The 19571-nt window shown below is 42.1% G+C and overlaps 1 protein-coding gene across 2 annotated transcripts in view; it reads left to right on the top strand.

Moving 5' to 3' along the window:
- The window catches only part of MACROD2 (mono-ADP ribosylhydrolase 2), a 1311577-nt gene that overhangs the window by 48681 nt on the left and 1243325 nt on the right, over positions 1–19571 (top strand). For both annotated transcript variants that reach the window (XM_073339563.1, XM_073339564.1), the window contains exon 3: positions 7809–7916. In XM_073339563.1, the coding sequence (XP_073195664.1) occupies positions 7809–7916 (108 nt within the window). The remainder of the gene's footprint in view (positions 1–7808; positions 7917–19571) is intronic.

The following is a 19571-nucleotide window of genomic DNA, read 5'->3' as shown; positions in this document are numbered from 1 at the left end:
TACACACACGTTGTTTTGTATAATAACATGAAGTCTGAGAACCTGTTGGCCTGTTCTTATTGAGCTCCAGAGAATATTATATTTCAGTATGCCAGATTCCATATCTTGAAGACAACATACCTTTCTCATTGGCATAAGGAGTCTAGCACTAGGTTCGTCAACTGGGTATGTGGTTCTCCGGTTGAATGAAGCACTGCATGCAGACAGTGACAATTAGTGTGCTAAAGGTGGTAACAAAGATGAGATGAAGGGAGTTGTTTGTGGCAACAGGTCTTGATTCTGTGGAGTCTTAGCTAAGTTTCTGCAAGTGACTTACATGTGTACAGTTCTTGACACCTCTTTTCAAGGTAAACAGGAATTTTGTAAGTCTCGGAAACTGGTTACAGAAGTAGAAAATACCCTGAGACCGTCATCAATCCTCCTTCATTAGGAAACCAACTAACTACAAAGCTCCAAAGTCTAATGCTGGGCAAAGGAGCAACAACACTTCTAATGGGTAATCATTAACAGGAGAAAATTGTCTTTGTCATCTTCTTGATTGTAAAGAGAGTGGTCACTTTGGATGGGCTATTACCAGCAGGAGAGTGAGTGTGTGTGTGTGTGTGGGGGGGGGGGGCGGCGGAGGGTGAGAAAACCTGGATTTGTGCTGGAAATGGCCCAACTTGATTATCATACACATTGTAAGGAGAGTGATCACTTTAGATAAGCTATTATCAGCAGGAGAGTGGGGTGGGAGGAGGGATTGTTTCATGGTCTCTGTGTATATAATGTCTTCTGCAGTTTCCACAGTATGCATCCAGTGAAGTGAGCTGTAGCTCACGAAAACTTATGCTCAAATAAATTGGTTAGTCTCTAAGGTGCCACAAGTACTCCTTTTCTTTTTGCGAATACGGACTAACATGGCTGTTACTCTGAAACCGGTTATAACTTACTTTGCAAAAGAAAGCACAACATTCTTCTTCATAATAGGAAAATAGTTAAGTATTTCAGGTTATCGTCAGTCTGATCCTCAACCTATGGATACCTCTGTGTGGATTTTCTTGGGTTTTAAGTAAGACATTTAACAGTGTCCTGATGACAATGTGACAGTAGCCCTAGGAACAAAACTGCAATTGAAAACAAAAATCAGTTCCTTGAGACAAATGTACAGATGACTTAAATCTGTTGGTGGCTTAAATTATGCAAAAATGTCATCATATTGACATACTTCGCAGTTTCCTTTTTGCTGGAAGTGGCATTTATACAATCAGATCTGTGCAGTACCAGTGTGTGGGAACAGTATGTAGCATTACATTTATGTAATCTTCTAGTTGTCTTAAATGCATTACTACCGAATAAACTTTTGTGTACAAATAGTTTAGTGTAAAAGGTGGCGCAGTAGTGACACCTATAGGTTGTCTCACCTTTTTTTGGTTGTTTATCATAGAATATCAGGGTTGGAAGGGACCTCAGGAGGTCATCTAGTCCAACCCGCTGCTCAAAGCAGGACCAATCCCCAACTAAATCATATGACTGAGAGAGTCATGCCTAGGGCTGAGTAAGCGCGTTTGTGCCCTATAGAAGTGGGGTGTGCGTGTGCATGTGAGAGAGAGAGAGATAGGGTCACGTACCTCCCCAGACTGCTGCCTTCCATTTAGCACAGAGGTTTTCAAACTGTGGCGACGTGCCTCATGGTTTGAAAACCATCGCCTCCTGTTAGGAGTCAGTGGATCAGAAGCTGGAGGGAGCTGCCCAGCCCGCTCAGGCCTCTGGCTCTCTGCTGTGGAAACTCGGGTGCTGGCTTACTGGCTCTCCCTGCCCTGAGCCGAGCCTCCTCTGTACAGCCAGGTCCCCAGGCAGGGTGTGGAGCACAGCTTGAAGCTGTGCCCCTGATGTGCTCTTGCCCCTCCCTTGAAGGCACCAGCAGGCGATGCCTGACAGAGCCCAGCTGCCAGCAGCAGAGCTGCAAGAGCCTTGCGGAGCATCTCATGGCAGGTGGACTCTGTGCACAGGAGCCAGCTCCAGGGAACATCACAACTGGTACTGGCTCCTTTAGGGGAAAGGCAATAGTGTGACGGGGCATACCTTGGATCATGCAGGGGCATCCCAGCTTGGGGGGCAGGGAGGGCTGCCCCACAGCCAGACAGCACCTTGGCTCCCACAACCAGGTGCCTGAATGGGCTGGGCGATTTCCACCAGCTTCCAATCCACTGGCATCTGGCGGCTCAGGTTTGGAAGAAGGATAGAATTTTCAAAAATTTGCCTTTGGGACATGGTCAAAATAGCTTGTTAGATACTTTGTTTTCTGAATATGCTATACTGCACACTCTCACTTTCATAAAGCACTTTGAGAACCAAAGATGAATGATCATTTTGTATATTGAAAACATTAAGAAACCAATAGCATGCAAGAATTCTAACTCTGTCGCTTGCTGTTCCCACTAGACATATTCTTGGCTTGGTGAAGACTGTATCTTTAAAGAGAAGACTTCAAAGGAGCATGTCGCTGCTTTAGATGACTCAGAGCTTTTCTGAATCATCTCGTAGATCTCAACCCAGCCCCTACTGCCTCAAACTGTCACCTAATACAGTTCCTCACAATGCTGAATCATAAAGCAACCACCCGTGTTAGCTAACGGGGGTGGAATTCCATCCCAGCTGCTTTCCTTTAAGGAGCCAGAAGCAGTTATCCTCAGGAGAACAAGTAAACCTAGTGGGGCAGCGCTGCTCCATTGGCAGTCAAAATGCTTCAGTTTCACAACCAGCCTGAAAAAAGACAGAGGTCATGTACCAGCACCAGGCCACCAGTGTCACGAGCAGCATGATCCCATCAACCCAACTGACAACACACCCTCAACTCGGTTGGGAAATTCTGCTGCCTGGGCGGCATGCTTTCCAGCCATGCCAGGGTATATGATGAGATCGTTCAGTACCCGGCACAAGCTCTGGAGGAAGTGTGGAGTCTGCCACAGAATTAAGATAAAAATCTGTTGTGTTGTTGTACTCACCTCACTTCTCTGTGACTGTGAGACAGGGATACTCTACCAACATCCCATCAAGCAGCTGGAGAGCTTCCGGCTTCGCTGCCTAAGATCGATATGTAACATCAAGTGGCAGGACAGGATCTCCAACACTGAAGTCCTTGGGAGGTGGCAAATCCCTGGCATCGAGAGCATGCTCATCAGCGCTCAACTTTGCTGGGTCGGATGTATATACTTAAAGCAGTGCTATACAGTCAGCTGAGCACAGGAATGCATTTTAAGGTCGACATGTCTTTAGATACCTTGAAGGCCAACCTCTAAGAATTCAGGATAGACCTTAGAACCTGGGAACTTGTTGCACTGGACAGATACAGATGGAGAGGTTCGTGCCATGAGGCCATGCCCACTTTTAAGGAGAGGTATGTGAGGTCTCTGCAGGAGAAGAGAGCATATCGTAAGGCCAGTGCCTCAAACCTTTTTCCCAACGATGATTACACTTGAAAGATATATGCAGTCACATTTGCAAATCCAGGATCAGACTTGCTTCCCACGTGGGAATCCATAGAAACAAACCCAGAACTCACGTCAATGCTAGCTGAATGCTCATCCACCGAAGTGACAGGAGAATCCAACAGTCATTGATCAAAAGTGGAGATTGTGATATAGGGTCTTCGGGATGAACATTTGGAAGGGAGATAGCTATGTGCAGTGAAAAATGGATTTAGATAATGGCTGGATGTATGGCTCTTGAACAAATACCAGCTCCATCCATCCCCTAAGTGCTTGTCTGAGTTTTGGATTGTTGATGTCAATAAATTTTGATCTTTGTTCTTACAAATGTTGATGGCTGTAGGTGGTAGTTCTTTCAAAGCTTGAATAAGCAAAGAGTTGCTTTTGTCTTCAGACTGAAGCTCATGGTCTAAAGCAGAGTTAATGAGATCATATTTTTTGGCCACCTGCATGGTAGAAGAAATATCAACTCTTCAAGCACAAATCAGAGCGAAACTAAGTATTGTAAGGGTTGATAAATAGCTCAAAGTGGTTGGAAGGAAAGTGTGCCATAATCTTACACATTTCTCTCATTACTCTCACTAAATCTTCCCTTCAGCGTTTCTTTTTGTAATGAAGGATTTCATTTCATTGAAGTTGGAAAGGTCTTCTCATTAAATTGTCAGTTTAACAGTTCAGTTTCACTTGACTTGATGTGGGCTTGAGTCCAAGCCTAGAGAGGGGTGACAACTATAATACGCCAGCAAAATTACTCTAAAAATGTCATCTTAGTACTGTACTTATGACGCAGACTCCCACAGTACAGGAATGAACGTATGTTTGGTTTACTGGGTTAAAACATGACAAAGTCTCTACTGATAAATTATGGACAGATCTAACATCTGCCTTTTATACTCTAAAATTGAGATGAGCTGCAACATGTATAATCAGAAGGCACAATGAGTTTCCCTCCTCCTACTCTAAGTTCACAAAAAACGTTTAAATCATAAGTGTGTAAAGCCTAATGGGTGTGTAGTCTCTTGCCCTCAGTGATTTAGACCATTTGGACTGTATCTGATTGCTACCTACAGTTTTAGATTTATTCATGAAGGTTGCCCATCATCAGCTCTGTATGTAATGCAGAGCTGTAGCTGGGCATTCTAGCACCTGGGTGAGCAAGCATATTTGCACGCCCCAGAGGTGATGTGTGGGAGGGCACATGGGGTCACGTTTCTCTCCCCGCTCTTACCCCCCCCCCATTTCTGTCTTCCATTTGCACAGGAGGTTTTCAAACTGTGAGGGTGTGCTCCACAATTTGAAAACTGTCACCTCCTGCCAGGAGCTCGTGGATCAGAACCTGGTGGGAGCCACCTAGTCTGCTCAGGCCCTTGGGTCTTGGCGGTGTTGGAGCCAGGGTGTTGGCTGCCCAGCAGCCCTCCCTGCCCTGCTCCCTGAGCTGGGCTGAGCACTCCACAGGCAGGCCAAATGACACAGCTCCGAGTTGCGCCCCTGACGTGCTCTTACCACTCCTTTGAAAGAGCTTGGCGATGGCTGGCACCGCCCCCTGGAGCTCTCCCCTTGGGCTCTATGGATAAGGGCTGGCTCCAGGATGTGTTGCCTCTCCCCCGAAGGAACCCAGTGCCAGCTGGCAAGAGTGCATTGGGACAGGGCTCAGAGCTGTGCCACCCACTCTGCCTGGGGAGCGCCTGGCCATGCAGAGGCAGTCCGGCTTGGGAAACAGGGCAAGGAGGGTTGCCAGCCAGCTCCCACAGTACAGAAAGCTAGGGGCCTGAGCATGCCATGTGGCTCCCACCAGCTTCTGATCTGCTGGTTCCTGGCAGGAGGCAATGGCTTTCAAACTGTGAGGCACGTCGCCACAGTTTGAAAACCTCTGTGCTAAATGGAAGGCAGAAATCTGGGGGGTGGGGACATGTGATTCCATGTGCTCCTCCCCACACTGCTCCATTTTTCAGCCCCCACTGTTTTGTACCCTGGGCTGCTGGTCTGCTTGCCCCGCACTGGTTACAGCCCTGACGTAATGATGGGGTTCTATGTGTTTGGGGTGTTCGGGCTAATTGTGTGACCCTTGCAAATCATTCATATAAATTATGATGGGCCTGTTTAGGTTTTTCTTAAGTTTTCTTTTTCTATCGTTTTTTATCCTTGTTTGCTTCTTCCCTAAAGGCTGCAGTTCATGCAGCTGTTCTCGTAGTTAAGAGTAGCTTCAGTAACTAATGCTGCAATTAAGATTCCCCTCATTCTCCCACCCCACTTCCCCTGTGTGTGTGTGTTGCTTTTTGTGCCATGGCAGTAACCAAATAAACACACATGAAAACTAATTCTAAAAATGTTTACTTACAGAGTTTTTTCTGTGTTCCGATATGGAATCGTAAAAACATAGGAGAGGTCAAGTCCAGCCACTGTGTTTAGGTTTACTTGGTCCTTCCTCAACCATCTCTGATGGGTTTTTGTCCAGCCATCCAGTGATGTGGATTCCACAACTTTCCTTGGAAGCCTATTCCAAAACTTGATTTATCTTTATAGTTACAAGTTTTTCTGTAATAGCAAACGTAAATCTCCCTTGTCACAGATTAAGCCCATTTTACTACTTGTCCTACTTTCAGTGGACAGGAACAATTGATCACCATCCTCTTTACAACAGCCCTTAACATATTAAAAACTTATCAGGTCCCTGCTTAGTCGTTGTGTGTGTATGTGTGACAAAACTAAGTAGCCCCAGTATTTTTAATCTTCCCTCATGGGTCAGGTTTTCTAAACCTTACATTGTTTTTGACTCTCCATTATGTCGGCATCCAGAATTGAACCTAGTACTCCAGCGGAGGCTTCACCACTGCTGAATAGAGTGAAATAATTACCTCCAGTGTCTTTCTTATGACACTCCTGTTAATATACCTCAGAATGACATTGGCCTTTTTCTCAACTACATGGTTGACTCCGAATCCATTTTGTGATCAACTATAATCCCAAGACTATTATCAGCAGCACTACCACCTAGCCAGTTATTACCCATTTTGTAGTTGGGCATTTGATTCTCCCCCTTCCCAACTATAGTACTTTGCCTTTCTCTCTATTGAATTCCTGTTTTTTTGGATTGCAGACCAATTCTCCAATTGTTAAGGTCATTTTGAATTCTAATCCTGTTTTCTAAGTGCTTTCAACTCCTCACAGTTTGCTGTCATCTGCAGATTTCATAGGCATACTCTCCACTCCATTATCTAAGTCATTAATGAAAATATTGATTAGTATGGGATCCAGGAGAAACCCTGAGGGACCCTACTAGAAACACTCTCCCAGTTTGACAGCGAACCATTAATAACTATCGAAGTATGATTTTTCAACCCATTATGCACCCACCTCTCGGAAATCATCATCTTTCCCTAGGTTGCTTATGAGAATGTCATTTGGGACTGTAAAGCCTTATTAAAATTAAAATATTTCCTCTCTGCTGTTCACTTCCCCCACCCCAATCCACTAGGTCAGTAGCCCTGTCAAAGAAAGAAATTAGGTTGGTTTGGCTTGATTTTTTTTTTTTTTTTTTTTGACAAATTCATTCTGGCTATTCTGTATAACCCTATTATCCTTTAGGTGCTTACAAATTGATTAATAATTTGTTGGCATTTAAGAGGCTTTATTTTTAAGCAAAAATTTACAGTAATTTATGTTTTGGAACTGGTACAGTAGTTATCAAGTGCTTGTGTCCCTTTTTGGGCTATCAGTGCCCTCTAGGGGTAAAACTGAAAATTGTCATAACTACTCCTTTTCTTAAGAATAACCACATAGTTAAGAAAAAGAGGACTTGTGGCACCTTAGAGACTAACAAGTTTAGTGCCACAAGTCCTCCTTTTATTTTTGCGGATACAGACTAACATGGCTGCTACTCTGAAACCTGTCACATAGTTAAGGTTAAACTTTTGTCACAGTTATTTTTAGTAAAAGTCACCGACAGGTCCGGGCAATAAACACAAATTGACCTGTCGTGACTTTTATTAAAAAATAATGAGGGGAGAGAGGGCAGGAGGGGGAGGAATGACACCTGGATCCCCATAGGTGTGGGGAGGGGGCTGACAGTCCCAGTCCCAGCCCCACCGCCACGAGGGGAGGGGAAGGTACAGTCCCAGCTCCAGCCCCTGCCAAGGCTGCAGGGTGGGGGCACACAAGAGCGGCTCCAGCTGCAGGGGGTGGGCGCACAGATAATAATTAGATATTATGTTAAGCTGACAATGGTAATGTAATAGGAATCCTTTATTGAATCTTGTCTCCGTGTTTTAAATTTCTAATGCAAGATGTTACAATTGTTCATATTCTGATCATTCATAACTTTTTTTTCTTGGTTTGCAGATGAAAACACTAAGGAAGCTTTGCAGGTGAAGAAAAGTCTGAGTGAGAAGGTTTCTCTTTACAGAGGTGACATTACATTGCTTGAGGTTGACACTATAGTTAATGCAGGTAAGTAATCTTTTAATGTGGTTATATTTAGAAACTTATAGTATTCTTTACACTTCTGGGGAAAAAAAAGATATATAACATGACTATATGCTGTGGAAACCATAACATGTCGAAACTGTTGCTCATAAAGTTTGCAATCTGCGTGCAGCAGATAACTTCATCCTGTGTGCCATTATTGTTAGACTTTTGTAAAAGCACAAACTGTGTTGGGTATACGATATAAGATCACTCTTGTCTATTTTTTTTTCCTTAATTTGGATAGTTGAGAATTTGCACTGTATGTGGCAAAACACTAAAATTAGATGTTGGAGATTAGCTTACTGTAATATGACCTACCTGAGACTCGATGGTGAAGAATGCAGCAGGTGATTTATTTTAAGAGTATTTCACTTGGAGATGAGAACTTTGGGAACTGTATCAACTTCTTCCTGGCTTTTATGTGTATCTTAAAGTTTTGGGGCTGACATGTAAAGTCCTGAACGGCTTGCTTGAGAAACCATCTATCTCTTTATACTGTACTGCCAGGTTGCATTCAACGGAGACTCTGGTGCTGTTTTGAGAGAGGGAGCTGCTGGCATCACATTCTTCATGAGAGAAGACCCCGTTACTTAGACATTCATTTCCCTCCATAGTAGGAATAAGCAGAATGTCTTGACCTTTGTTGGCACAGTACAAAGCCCACCAGTTTGTTTAGGCATTTGGAGAGAGTTGTGGATCTAATTTTTTCCCCTGTGGAGTATCTTTGTTGTAGTTATTGGGTGTAACAGATGTACTTTATTGTTAAGAGTGCTGCGTTACTTGGAAGTTGTTCTTGTGGTTTTGTCTATTTAAATATTGCAAGGATACCTGGAGCCCGACAAAAGTTTTCGTATTGTATAAAGAAATAACATTAGGGGTTTTTTTTTTGTTAGCATTAAGTCCTTTTAAAATTTAACCTCACAAAAAATTTTGTTGGAGCTGGTTGGATTCTCATAAAGATTTAAAACAACTGATATGGAAGGAGCTAAATGAAAGAAGAAGAATGGATGAATCTGAGCTATTGAATATCTATAAAATACTTATGCAAATAATTATGACCAAGCTTGAATTAAACTGAATGGCAAAGTGGTGTTAAATTTTAAGTTGTGGTGGGTATTCCATAGATAGTGTCTGTGGAAAATGTGCTGATGTTTCTCAGGGCTGTTTTTTACATAGAGTGCATAAAATTGTGATCATGGGGAGGAGGGGAAGAATCATTTTCAGTATATTTCTTTCCAGATCCCAATCTGCACTGTTACTCCAAGCATCACAGCTAAATGGAAGGCGGAACAATTGCTAAACCATCTGTTAATTGTTAGGTTAATGCCTAAACTAGCAGAATTTCATTAAACTTATGACTCTATGGGGAAAAAAAATCCATGAAACGAAGTTGCACTAAACTTGCTGTTAGTTGAGTTGTAAATACACAATTTTTTTTTAAAATCCTGTATTTTACCATTGAAGCCATGGGTGGCGGGTGAAGCTTCCCCTTGGGGAGGCTAGCGCCCTGCTCGCTGCTCTCAGCCCCCCCTCATCCAGGGCGGACAGGGGTGGGTGGGTGGGTGGAGAACTGAGAGCTTGGCACTGGCCAGGACAGCAGCGGAGCCCCTCCCCTGTCCTTTTCCACCCCCACTCGCTCCTTTCCACCCCCACTGCCATGGTTCCGAGATGGGGCCACAGCAGGAAGCCGGAACACCTCCAGCTACAGGGCTGTGGCAGGGGGAGATGTTTCCAGGGGTGCCAAATTGGCCAGTGCCCTTGGACACAGGCCCTATGGGCACGTGCCGCTGTCCCCTCCCTCCCCAAGCGGCATGAAGTTGACAGAGTTTTAGGCTCCTCAAGCTTCCATTACTCACCGCCTATGGTTGAAGCAACATTAATGACCCTTGTTATTTAGGACATGCAGTTTACCTTAATGCAGCAAAACATTCTGTTCATTATCTTGTTCTATCTTTGTTATATTTGGAGGTAGATAACTTGGAAAATAGCTTCCCTCCAAGTTATTAACCTACTTCCTTCACACAGGCACAAGATGATATACACTGGCTTTCCATTTGTATTTTACTTGGTCTTTATTGAAACACTCAGAACAACTGAGTAGTGCTTGAAAAGGAAGCTGCCATATATGGGTTTTTTTTTGTTCTTATAATTTGTATCTCTCTTGCTTGGAGAGAAGACTGCAGCTGGCTGAAATTTTGACTATTTTTCATAAAGGCCTTTTCTCGTTTTGAAAAAAAAATTTTTTTTGCAACTTCTAAATTTTCTGTTTTTCAATTAAATTGAATAAATATTTAGGTTTTTCTCTTTTGGCTTATCAGTTTTCCTCCCCCCATATCTTTTCCCCTCTTCCTTACCTTCCAAGCCCCGTTTTGTTATAGAGGGGAGGAGAAGTGAGACTGACTGAGTGGTGTGGAGGGAAGAAACAGGAGGGGGAACAAAAGAAATGAGAGAAATTTTTAAACCCGAATTGTTTTGAATAAAAGAAAAATGACTTCCTTTTGAAACCTGCAGAATGAAAATGAATTTGCAATTTTGAATTTTTTTGCAAATCATTTTTTTCCCAACCAAGTCTGCTAAAGACCCAGTCTATACCTATTGTTTTCCTTCCCAAATCTTGCAATGATTATTTCTAATCTGAGAAACTGCAACATGATTAGAATCTGAAAGATAAAGTATTACACTCAACCATTGCCAATAAAAATATAAGAAAACTGTGATAGTAATGAAAAGGAGATGTTAATATCTTTCTCCCTGGACAATGCTTCGCTAGCAATTACCAGGGTCTTGTGTATTCTCTGGTCATAAGATTTTTGTACAGTGATTGTGCAGTAAATTCTACATTTTTTTTTCAGTTTTTTTTTAAAAAGTTTCTAACCCTTATGATTGCAGTAAAAAGTTTCTCTCTTCTACTTAATTCACATTTAAATAATTTGCGTGTCTCACTTTAAGGCATTTTCTCTAGTCCTCAAAGAGCTCTCTATCTGTTGAGTTTATCAAAAAGAAGATTGAGGTGACTTAATCAGTATATAAGTTCCTTCATGGTCATGGGGCGGTAAGACCACCTCTAACAGGCTCTTTAATCTAGTGGAGAAAGACATAACAAGAACCTATTGCTGGAAGCTGAAGCCAGACAAATACAAATTAAAAATAAGGTACAGACTTTTATATGTGGGGGTGATTAACCTTTGGAACAAACTACCAAGAATTGTCTTTCTTGATGCCTTCAGATGAAGACTGATGTCTTTCTGGAAGCTATGTGTTTATCCAAGCACAAGCTGTACTTTAGGGTTATAGGATTCAGAATAACTGGATGGATGAAATTTAATGGCCTGTGATATAGAGGAGGTCAAGTAGATGATCTAAGTGTCCCTTCTGGCCTTAGACACTATGAATCTATAAAAAGGTGCAGCTTTGCTGTCCTGAGACTGTAGGCAGCCTGAAAATGTGTGGAAGCTGTATATTCTGTTTAATCTTAATGGTTTTAGCTTTGAAACCTAATAAGTTTTAAAACTTCACTGCTCATTATATAGCAGCGATATCCAGGTGATGTCCCACAGTTGCAAATTTTCTTCCTCTTCTCAAGTCATCTGTACACATTTCTCCCTAGCAAATTTTATGTTGTAGTTTATATATTGTCAGTACTAAAATACTTTGCAAGTTCACAACTGGAACTGCAAGGAGAGCATAAACTGAATTAATAATTTTTTTTTCATTTTATTGAAAACCTTAATTTTTTTAATTTGAATTAAGTTGCCACAGAATTTCCACTCTGCTGCCACAGTTTGCCATAGAATTTGCTACAGAATACGTATGTTGTAGGATTAACCCAGGTGGATTACATTACATCATGAAGTTAGGAAACAGAAACCAAACAAACCACCCATCATGTCTCAGCGAAGTTATGTGAAAAGTGTTGCATGCTATTCTTCTGTAGGATACTCAGTCACTTGGCAAAGCTGTGCCAATGTTTTAAGAAAAAAACAGACCCCAAAAATAATAATTAAAACCTAAGAATAGTGAGCTGGAAATAAAACCTAAAAATACTGGGTGACAGGGAATGTAGAAACAGCCAAGTGAAGAAATAGGAACCCCTTTATAGTGTCACTCACTTGCTTTTTGTTGAGAACTCTCCTTAAGACTAATTGTAGAAAATTTTTAAATATCATCACTCAATTTGTTGAAGTAGCTCTGACTGATACTGGCCATATGGCCAATTGCCTGTAGCTTTGTAGAGGTTACTGGAGAATGTATGCTGTCAGTAAGGGCTTTTCAGCTGTCTCACTCCACCATCTAGTCACTGTGGCCTCAATTTATCAGTTTGCTGAGCACCTTGACCCTTGATCCATCAAAGCGTTAAGCACATGTTTTTACTTTAAGCACCAGTAGTCCCTGTGAAGTGAAGCATGTGCTGTTTGCTGGATTGGGGGCAAAATGCTCAGCATCTTTCAAGATCAAGCCTTTTATCTCTGTGAGCAGAATGTAAACTTGATCCCTTCCTCACTCCATGTATGTAGGAGTCCCTGCCTGTGTCGCCTTCCTTTGTGCTCCCTCATCTGAAAATAAGATAAAATAGAGCCACAACACAGAGACGCATTTCCAGCCATTTCCTCCATGACCTCAGTGCAGTCCTTTCTGATCCATTGGTGGAATTACAAGCAGCGGTGAAGAGACTGTATTCAAACGGTGGTGATTTATCATCCCATCACAGCATATGCTTTTAAGAATGTGATGAAAAAAGTCTGAGATTTTTTTCCCCCATATCACTTTTCCAATGAAGTTCAGGGAAGAAAGTGTTTTATATTCATTTATACAAAAGTTCTAAGTTTGTGATTTAAGTCAAAATTTGTTTGTGCCTGGACACAGGGAAACTGTAGGGTTTTCTTCCAGTTTTTCTAGTTTACAGATTAAAGGTTTTTAATCACATAGAGTAGAACCTCAGCGTTACGAACACCAGAGTTATGAACTGACAAGTAAATACCACACTTCGTTTGGAACCAGAAGTACACAATCAGGCAGCAACAGAGACCCTCCCCCCACAAAAAAAAAAAGTAAATACAGTACAGTATGGTGTTAAGTGTAAACTACTTTAAAAAAAAAGAGAGAGATTTGACAAGGTAAGGAAACTATTTCTATGCTTGTTTCATTTAAATTAAGATGCTTAAAAGCAGCATTTTTCTTCTGCATAGTAAAGTTTCAAACCTGTGGTAAATCAATGTTTGTCTGCAAACTTTTGAAAGAACAACCATAACATTTTGTTCAGAGTTACAAACAACCTCCATTCCTGAGGTGTTCGTAACTTTGAGGTTCTACTGTACGTGGACTTTTGTTTTTTAATTTAAATGTAATCCCAAAAGATGTTACCCGCATTCAAAAGTGTTCTAAAAAGCTTTTGGTCGCAAAAAACTTGAATATAAACAGAGACTCCGTTTAACCTTAGTAAACAAGGAAATCTGTGCTCACTCTCAGTATCTTGATTTGTGTTCTCTTGTGTATATCTACTTTTATATGTTTCATTGTTTATTAAAGGAGTTACAAAAGTTGATGAGGCTACAAAATGGAATTAACCATTGAATGCTGTCCAGCACATGAGTCACTCAAGGCAAAACTAAACATCAGTACAACTTGTTGTTCATGAAGTACCGGCCCTAAAAAACACTACTGAAAACAGGAATGAGAATGGTGTACTGTAATTTACCTGAACTGTTGACAGTTTCCATGGTTTTTTTTTCCCTATGAGTTCAGATGGCAGAGTGCTGAGTATAAAATCTAGGCTGGTTTATTCTTAAACTAATTAAAATGGCCGTAAATCTTGCTATTCTTGGGTTTGGTAGTTCACTATGCTTTTTGCAGTCATGTTTCCTTTTTGAATTTCTGGCAAATAAATATCACTTCAAATCTGAAGTTTACTTTCAGGGGAAATAACTCTCATTTCTTAACATTAAAGTAACTTGTGCTTCGTTACACTGTGGTGTCGAATTGTTTCATGTGCTTTTGTGCAATCAAAGGAGCCAGGTAGGCATTCTAGAATTTTAGTCAACACTGGTGATTGAGCAGAGGCTCCCCTTTGATATGGACACAGAGGCAAAATGAGGACAGATGCGTGCCTGGAATTAAGCGGCAGGCCCCAACTTTTATTAAACTGTAACACAAGGGAGTGCCACTGTTCCCTATTCCCTCATACTCTCCTATACCAGACATTTAATTGGTTACAGTGTTGCTTGTCATATAACCCATAACTGGCACCAGAATTACAGGGCTCCTTGCCATATAACCTATACTACAGGATAGGCTCTCCTCAGCCTACCCCCCAGGATTCAGTTCTGAGTCTATGCACCCTCCTCTCCGCCTCCATGAGGGGTGAGCAGGATGCAGTCCTCAGGCCCTGAAGGCCACAATTTCTGACCTCGGCCTGTGAGGCCCAAGGCACAAAAATCCCAAGTCTTTTACTTTTGGGAACCATTCATTTTATTCTCTTAACTGCACTGGAAACTGGCCACTGGGGGTGCAGCAATTAGCTTGGTCACTGCCCCGACCTGACTACATGGTCTGGTACCACAATTCCTGTCCAGTCCATTTCCATCACATCCTGTAGCAGTCTGTTAGAACCTCCATCGCCAACTGTACGCCCTCATTTCTGAAAACTTCCGGCTGATAACAGACGGTCCTATGCCCCATCACTGAAGTTCCAGTGTCTAGGAATATGCTTTCCATTGGAGTCAAACTGCTTTGGCCCTGACACCCAGCTGAGCTCCAGCTTCAGTCCTGCGTGCCCTCTTCTGGGCATAATGCGGTATATAGTGCTCACAAATCCAGATGTTGCATACATTTTGTGTAGCTTCTCAAATAAAAAAGCACACTGGGTTAGGTAAGATTTTGTCTTCTACTTTAGTGCGGATATAAGTCGTGTAATGCATTGATTTCCAGTACCCTATTACCTGCACCTACCGTGGGCCAAAGCCCCCTGCAGCCTGTGACATAGCTGCCCTGATCCTGAAAGAAAGAGTACCAATTTTGGTGGGGGGGTCAAGTAGTGCAAAGTTTTTCTCAATACTGTGCCGAATTGGTATCTCATCAGGCAGCTGCCATCGTGGTGTATGAACAATAGTGCTGGTTGCAAGCCCTGTATTTTTAGAAAAGTTCTCATTGCCTTTACAGGGTGCAAGCTGCCATTTGCATATTCCTTCAACACCAGCTCGCTCATTCTAAAAGCACCAAAGAAAGCAACAACAAATGTTCCCTTGATTAAATGGCCTCCCTCCCACATCTGCACAGCCTGTACTAACTCTATCCAGGTTTCCTGTGTTACAGATAACCTGTCTGCCCCTCCTAGACCACCTTTCTAAGAGTTTCTCCACTCAGAAATGCCCACAATGGTCTGGGAAACCTACCAACCTATTCCAGTAGGATGGGCCTGCTAGCTGACCAGAGACAGGGAAGAGAGCCAAATTGCAGTAAGTCAAAGACATCACATATTACACCACCTAGTGTGTAAGTATGGGCCATCCATGGTGAAGCCCTTCCTGTGCCCTAAATTACCTAAATTCTGAAAGGCTGGCCTTATAGGCCCTCATAGTCCATGGGGCAGCAGAGTCCTTTATTAGTCCTACAGAAGTCTTGGGCCAAGGTTTCAGAGTTGTTGAGGCATTACCTGTGGATGTGTGAGCTGGTGCGTGAGGTGACTTTCCAGAATCTGTCAGCCTGAAATTGAGAGAGAGCATCAGCAACACCCTTATCCACTCCCGGGACATGAACTGCACAAAAAAAAAAAAAAATGTTAAAATGCAAGCAGTGTAAAACAAAATCTCTCATCACCCTTGTTTCCTGAGTAGTCTTAGCCAACTGTCTACTTACGATAGTGACTGCAGTTTCATTGTCTTGTCAGAAATGGACTTTTCTGAAAGTTTTTGCTTCCCAAATAATGAGTGCCATCCATATAGGGGAAAAAATTCAAGGAAGGTGATACCCTGTAATACCCTGAGCCCCCCAGCTTTCTGGCCACCTCTGTGCACATCACTCTCCTTGAAAGTAAACCCCCAAACCTGTCCCTCCTTAGGTGTCAGACTGTTCCTGTAGCTCAGTTTTGAGCCACCAGTGCAAACGCTATATTGAAACTCCATTAAACACTTCCAGGAATCTTTTCCACACTTTAAGTCATTTTTCATTCCCCTTGTCGTTCTGACAAATTGGTGGGGTTTTTGCACTCCAAAGGAAGCAGATGCAAGATGGACACACAATGCTGGACCACGACCCAATATCTGGCATGGAAAGTTTAGGTGTCCCATGCCCAGCTGTAGTTCCCTTAGAGTCATTTTCTTTGCCCCTTTAAGAGCCTGTAGCAGTTCCCTCACCAATTCCAACTTCTCTGTTGCTAACCTAGAAACACCCTGAATTGTGGCCAGTTTGATGCCCAGGTACATTAAACTTTGGGTTGGACCTTCTGTTTCTTCTATGGCAAAGAGGTTCCTGAGGTTCTCAGCTAGGTTCTGAAATGCCTGCACCATGAACTCTGTTGTCTGTTTCTAACCTTCCTGCAAATAAGAAGTCATCGAGATAGTGCACTGTGTTAGGCAAACCACTCTCACGTACCCTTGGTCACTCCAGCATGGAGATGAGTCATTCAAAAGTGGCACATGGCACTGAGCACCCCTTGAGCATGGCTATCTAAATAGTAATGGCCCTCTAACCTGCTTGGATTTCATTTTAAGTCCCTGGGATGCACTGGAAGCAACCAGAATGCAGACTTCATATCACATTTTGCCAACAGTGCCCCATGGACACATTCCCTAACCATGGCTACTGCAGCATCAAATGACAAATATCTCACTGAATGCAACTGGGGGTCAATATGGTCATTTGCCAGTGAGCCCCAGGGGTAGAACAGGTGATGGATCATCCTTGTCTTCCCCTTTTGCCTTCTTTGATATCACATTCAGGGGAGATATGTGCAAATCTGGCTTTGGAATGGCCTCCTGCTGCTACCTGGACCTGTCTGCTAATAGTATTTGTAGATCTGGTTGTATGTTACTATCTGACACTTCTCTTTCTAAAACTCTCAGGAGAATAATATCAAGATCTCCAGTATACTGGAATGCCTCAGAAAAAAATGCAAATACTGTTGAAGCTTACTGCAATATTTTAATCTTGTCAGATCTCAGTCTAAATGGAGACGGGTTTCAGAGTGGTAGCCGTGTTAGTCTGTATCAGCAAAAAGAACGAGGAGTATTTGTGGCACCTTAGAGACTAACAAATTTATTTGGGCATAAGCTTTCATGGGCTAAATAAAACCCACTTCATCAGGTGCATGCTGTAGGAAATACAGTAGGAAGATACAGAGACCTGTACAGAGAACATGAAAAAATGGGTGTTGCCATACCAACTCTAATGAGACTAATCAATTAAGGTGGGCTATTATGAGCAGGAGAAAAAAAAGTTTGTAGTGATAATCAGGATGTCCCATTTCAAACAGTTGACAAGAAGGTGTGAGTAACAGTAGGGGAAAAATTAGCATGGGGAAATCTACAACCTATCCTGAAGGACGATCCCTCACTCACAGACAGCTCCCCAACCTGAAGCAAATACTCACCAGCAACCACACACCACACAAGAAAAACACTAACCCAGGAACCTATCCTTGCAACAAAGCCCGTTACCAACTGTGTGCACGTATCTATTCCAGGGACACCATCATAGGATCTAATCACATCATCCACACTATCAGAGGCTTGTTCACCTGCACATCTACCAATGTGATATATGCCATCATGTGCCAGCAATGCTCCTCTGCCATGTACATTGGCCAAACTGGACAGTCTCTATGTAAAAGAATAAATGGACACAAATCAGATGTCAAGAATTATAACGTTCAAAAACCAGTCGGAGAACACTTCAACCTCCCATGACACTCAATTAGAGACCTAAAAGTCACAATTATTCAACAAAAAAACTTCAAAAACAGACTCCAATGAGAAGCTACAGAATTAGAATTAATTTGCAAACTGGGCACCATTACATTAGGCTTGAATAAAGACTGGGAGTGGATGAGTCATTAAACAAACTAAAAACTATTTCCCCATGCTAATTTTCCACCTACTGTTACTCGCACCTTCTTGTCAACTGTTTGAAATGGGTCATCCTGATTATCACTACAAAAGTTTTTTTTCTCCTGCTGATAATAGCCCACCTTAATTGATTAGTCTTGTTAGAGTTGGTATGGCAACACCCATTTTTCATGTTCTCTGTATATATCTCTGAATCTTCCTACTGTATTTTCTACTGCATGCATCTGATGAAGTGGGTTTTATTTAGCCCATGAAAGCTTATGCCCAAATAAATTTGTTAGTCTCTAAGGTGCCACAAATACTCCTCGTTCTTTTCGTCTAAATGGAGTCACCCTAAGCCAGTACTTAAATGGGAGACTCAAGGAACACTTAGCCCTGGTCTACACTAGGACTTTAGGTCAAATTTAGCAGCGTTAAATCAATGTAAACCTGCACCCGTCCACATGATGAAGCCCTTTTTTTCGACTTAAAGGGCTCTTAAAATCGATTTCCTTACTCCACCCCTGACAAGTGGATTAGTGCTTAAATCGGCCTTGCCAGGTCGAATTTGGGGTACTGTGGACACAATTCAACGGTATTGGTCTCTGGGAGCTATCCGAGAGTGCTCCGCTCTGGACAACACTCTCAACTCAGATGCACTGGCCAGGTAGACAGGAAAAGAAGCGCAAACTTTTAAATCTCATTTCCAGAGACTGTGGGAACTGTGGGATAGCTACCCACAGTGCAACACTCCGGAAGTCGACGCTTGCCTCAGTACTGTGGAAGCACTCCGCCAAGTTAATGCACTTAATGCACTTAGAACATTTTCTGTGGGGACACACACATTCGACTATATAAAAACGATTTCTAAAAAAATTACTTCTATAAATTCGACCTAATTTCGTAGTGTAGACATACCCTTAGAATATTTGACTGGTAATGGTGATTCAACAGTAATAATCCACTCTCTTAAATTAGTAGAAACTCAGACTGTTAAAGGCCACTGTTGAAGGTACTATGTATTTTTGGTTGAGATATGAAACCAAGATATTGATCATTTTAAGGTTATTAAAAATCTTCTGGAGCTTTCTGTAAGATTAGTGTGTTTAAAATTTGAAGTGGATTTTGTCTTCAACCTGGGTTCATTATTTTTTTTGTCTATTCCAGTTTTCCCCCCTAGCTGTAGTTAGTCAGCTTCTGCAGGTACCTTTTGCTTGTAATATAGGAATAACTCAACAACCTGGAGAAATAATTATGTTGGATTGCTTTGTCCTAATTTTTATGTTTCTTGACTTTAACTTAAACATAGCTTCTTCCCACAAACATCCATGTTTTTGTATTTGTAGCTGCATGGTCAATGATGACAGGACAGCTGGGTTTTTTGTTCCTGTCAATTTATCCAGGGCTGATGGGGAAGACAGGATTGATACAATTTTCTTCAAAATTCAGTTGCAAAAGATTTACTTGGGACTAACAGCCATTTGGTTATACTGTACTGAAGTCTTCTGCGCTCCCACAACAAATGTATGTAGAATCTTGATGTACTGGTATGGTCGGTATAACTTGAGATTATTTAAGGAGATGTGGGTGTTGAATTCCT

This window comes from Lepidochelys kempii, chromosome 3, assembly GCF_965140265.1.
Source record: "Lepidochelys kempii isolate rLepKem1 chromosome 3, rLepKem1.hap2, whole genome shotgun sequence".
In the NCBI taxonomy this organism is placed as follows: domain Eukaryota; kingdom Metazoa; phylum Chordata; order Testudines; family Cheloniidae; genus Lepidochelys; species Lepidochelys kempii.
The sequence above is the reverse complement of the archived record's forward strand: the minus strand, read 5'-3'. Positions and strand labels throughout refer to the sequence as shown.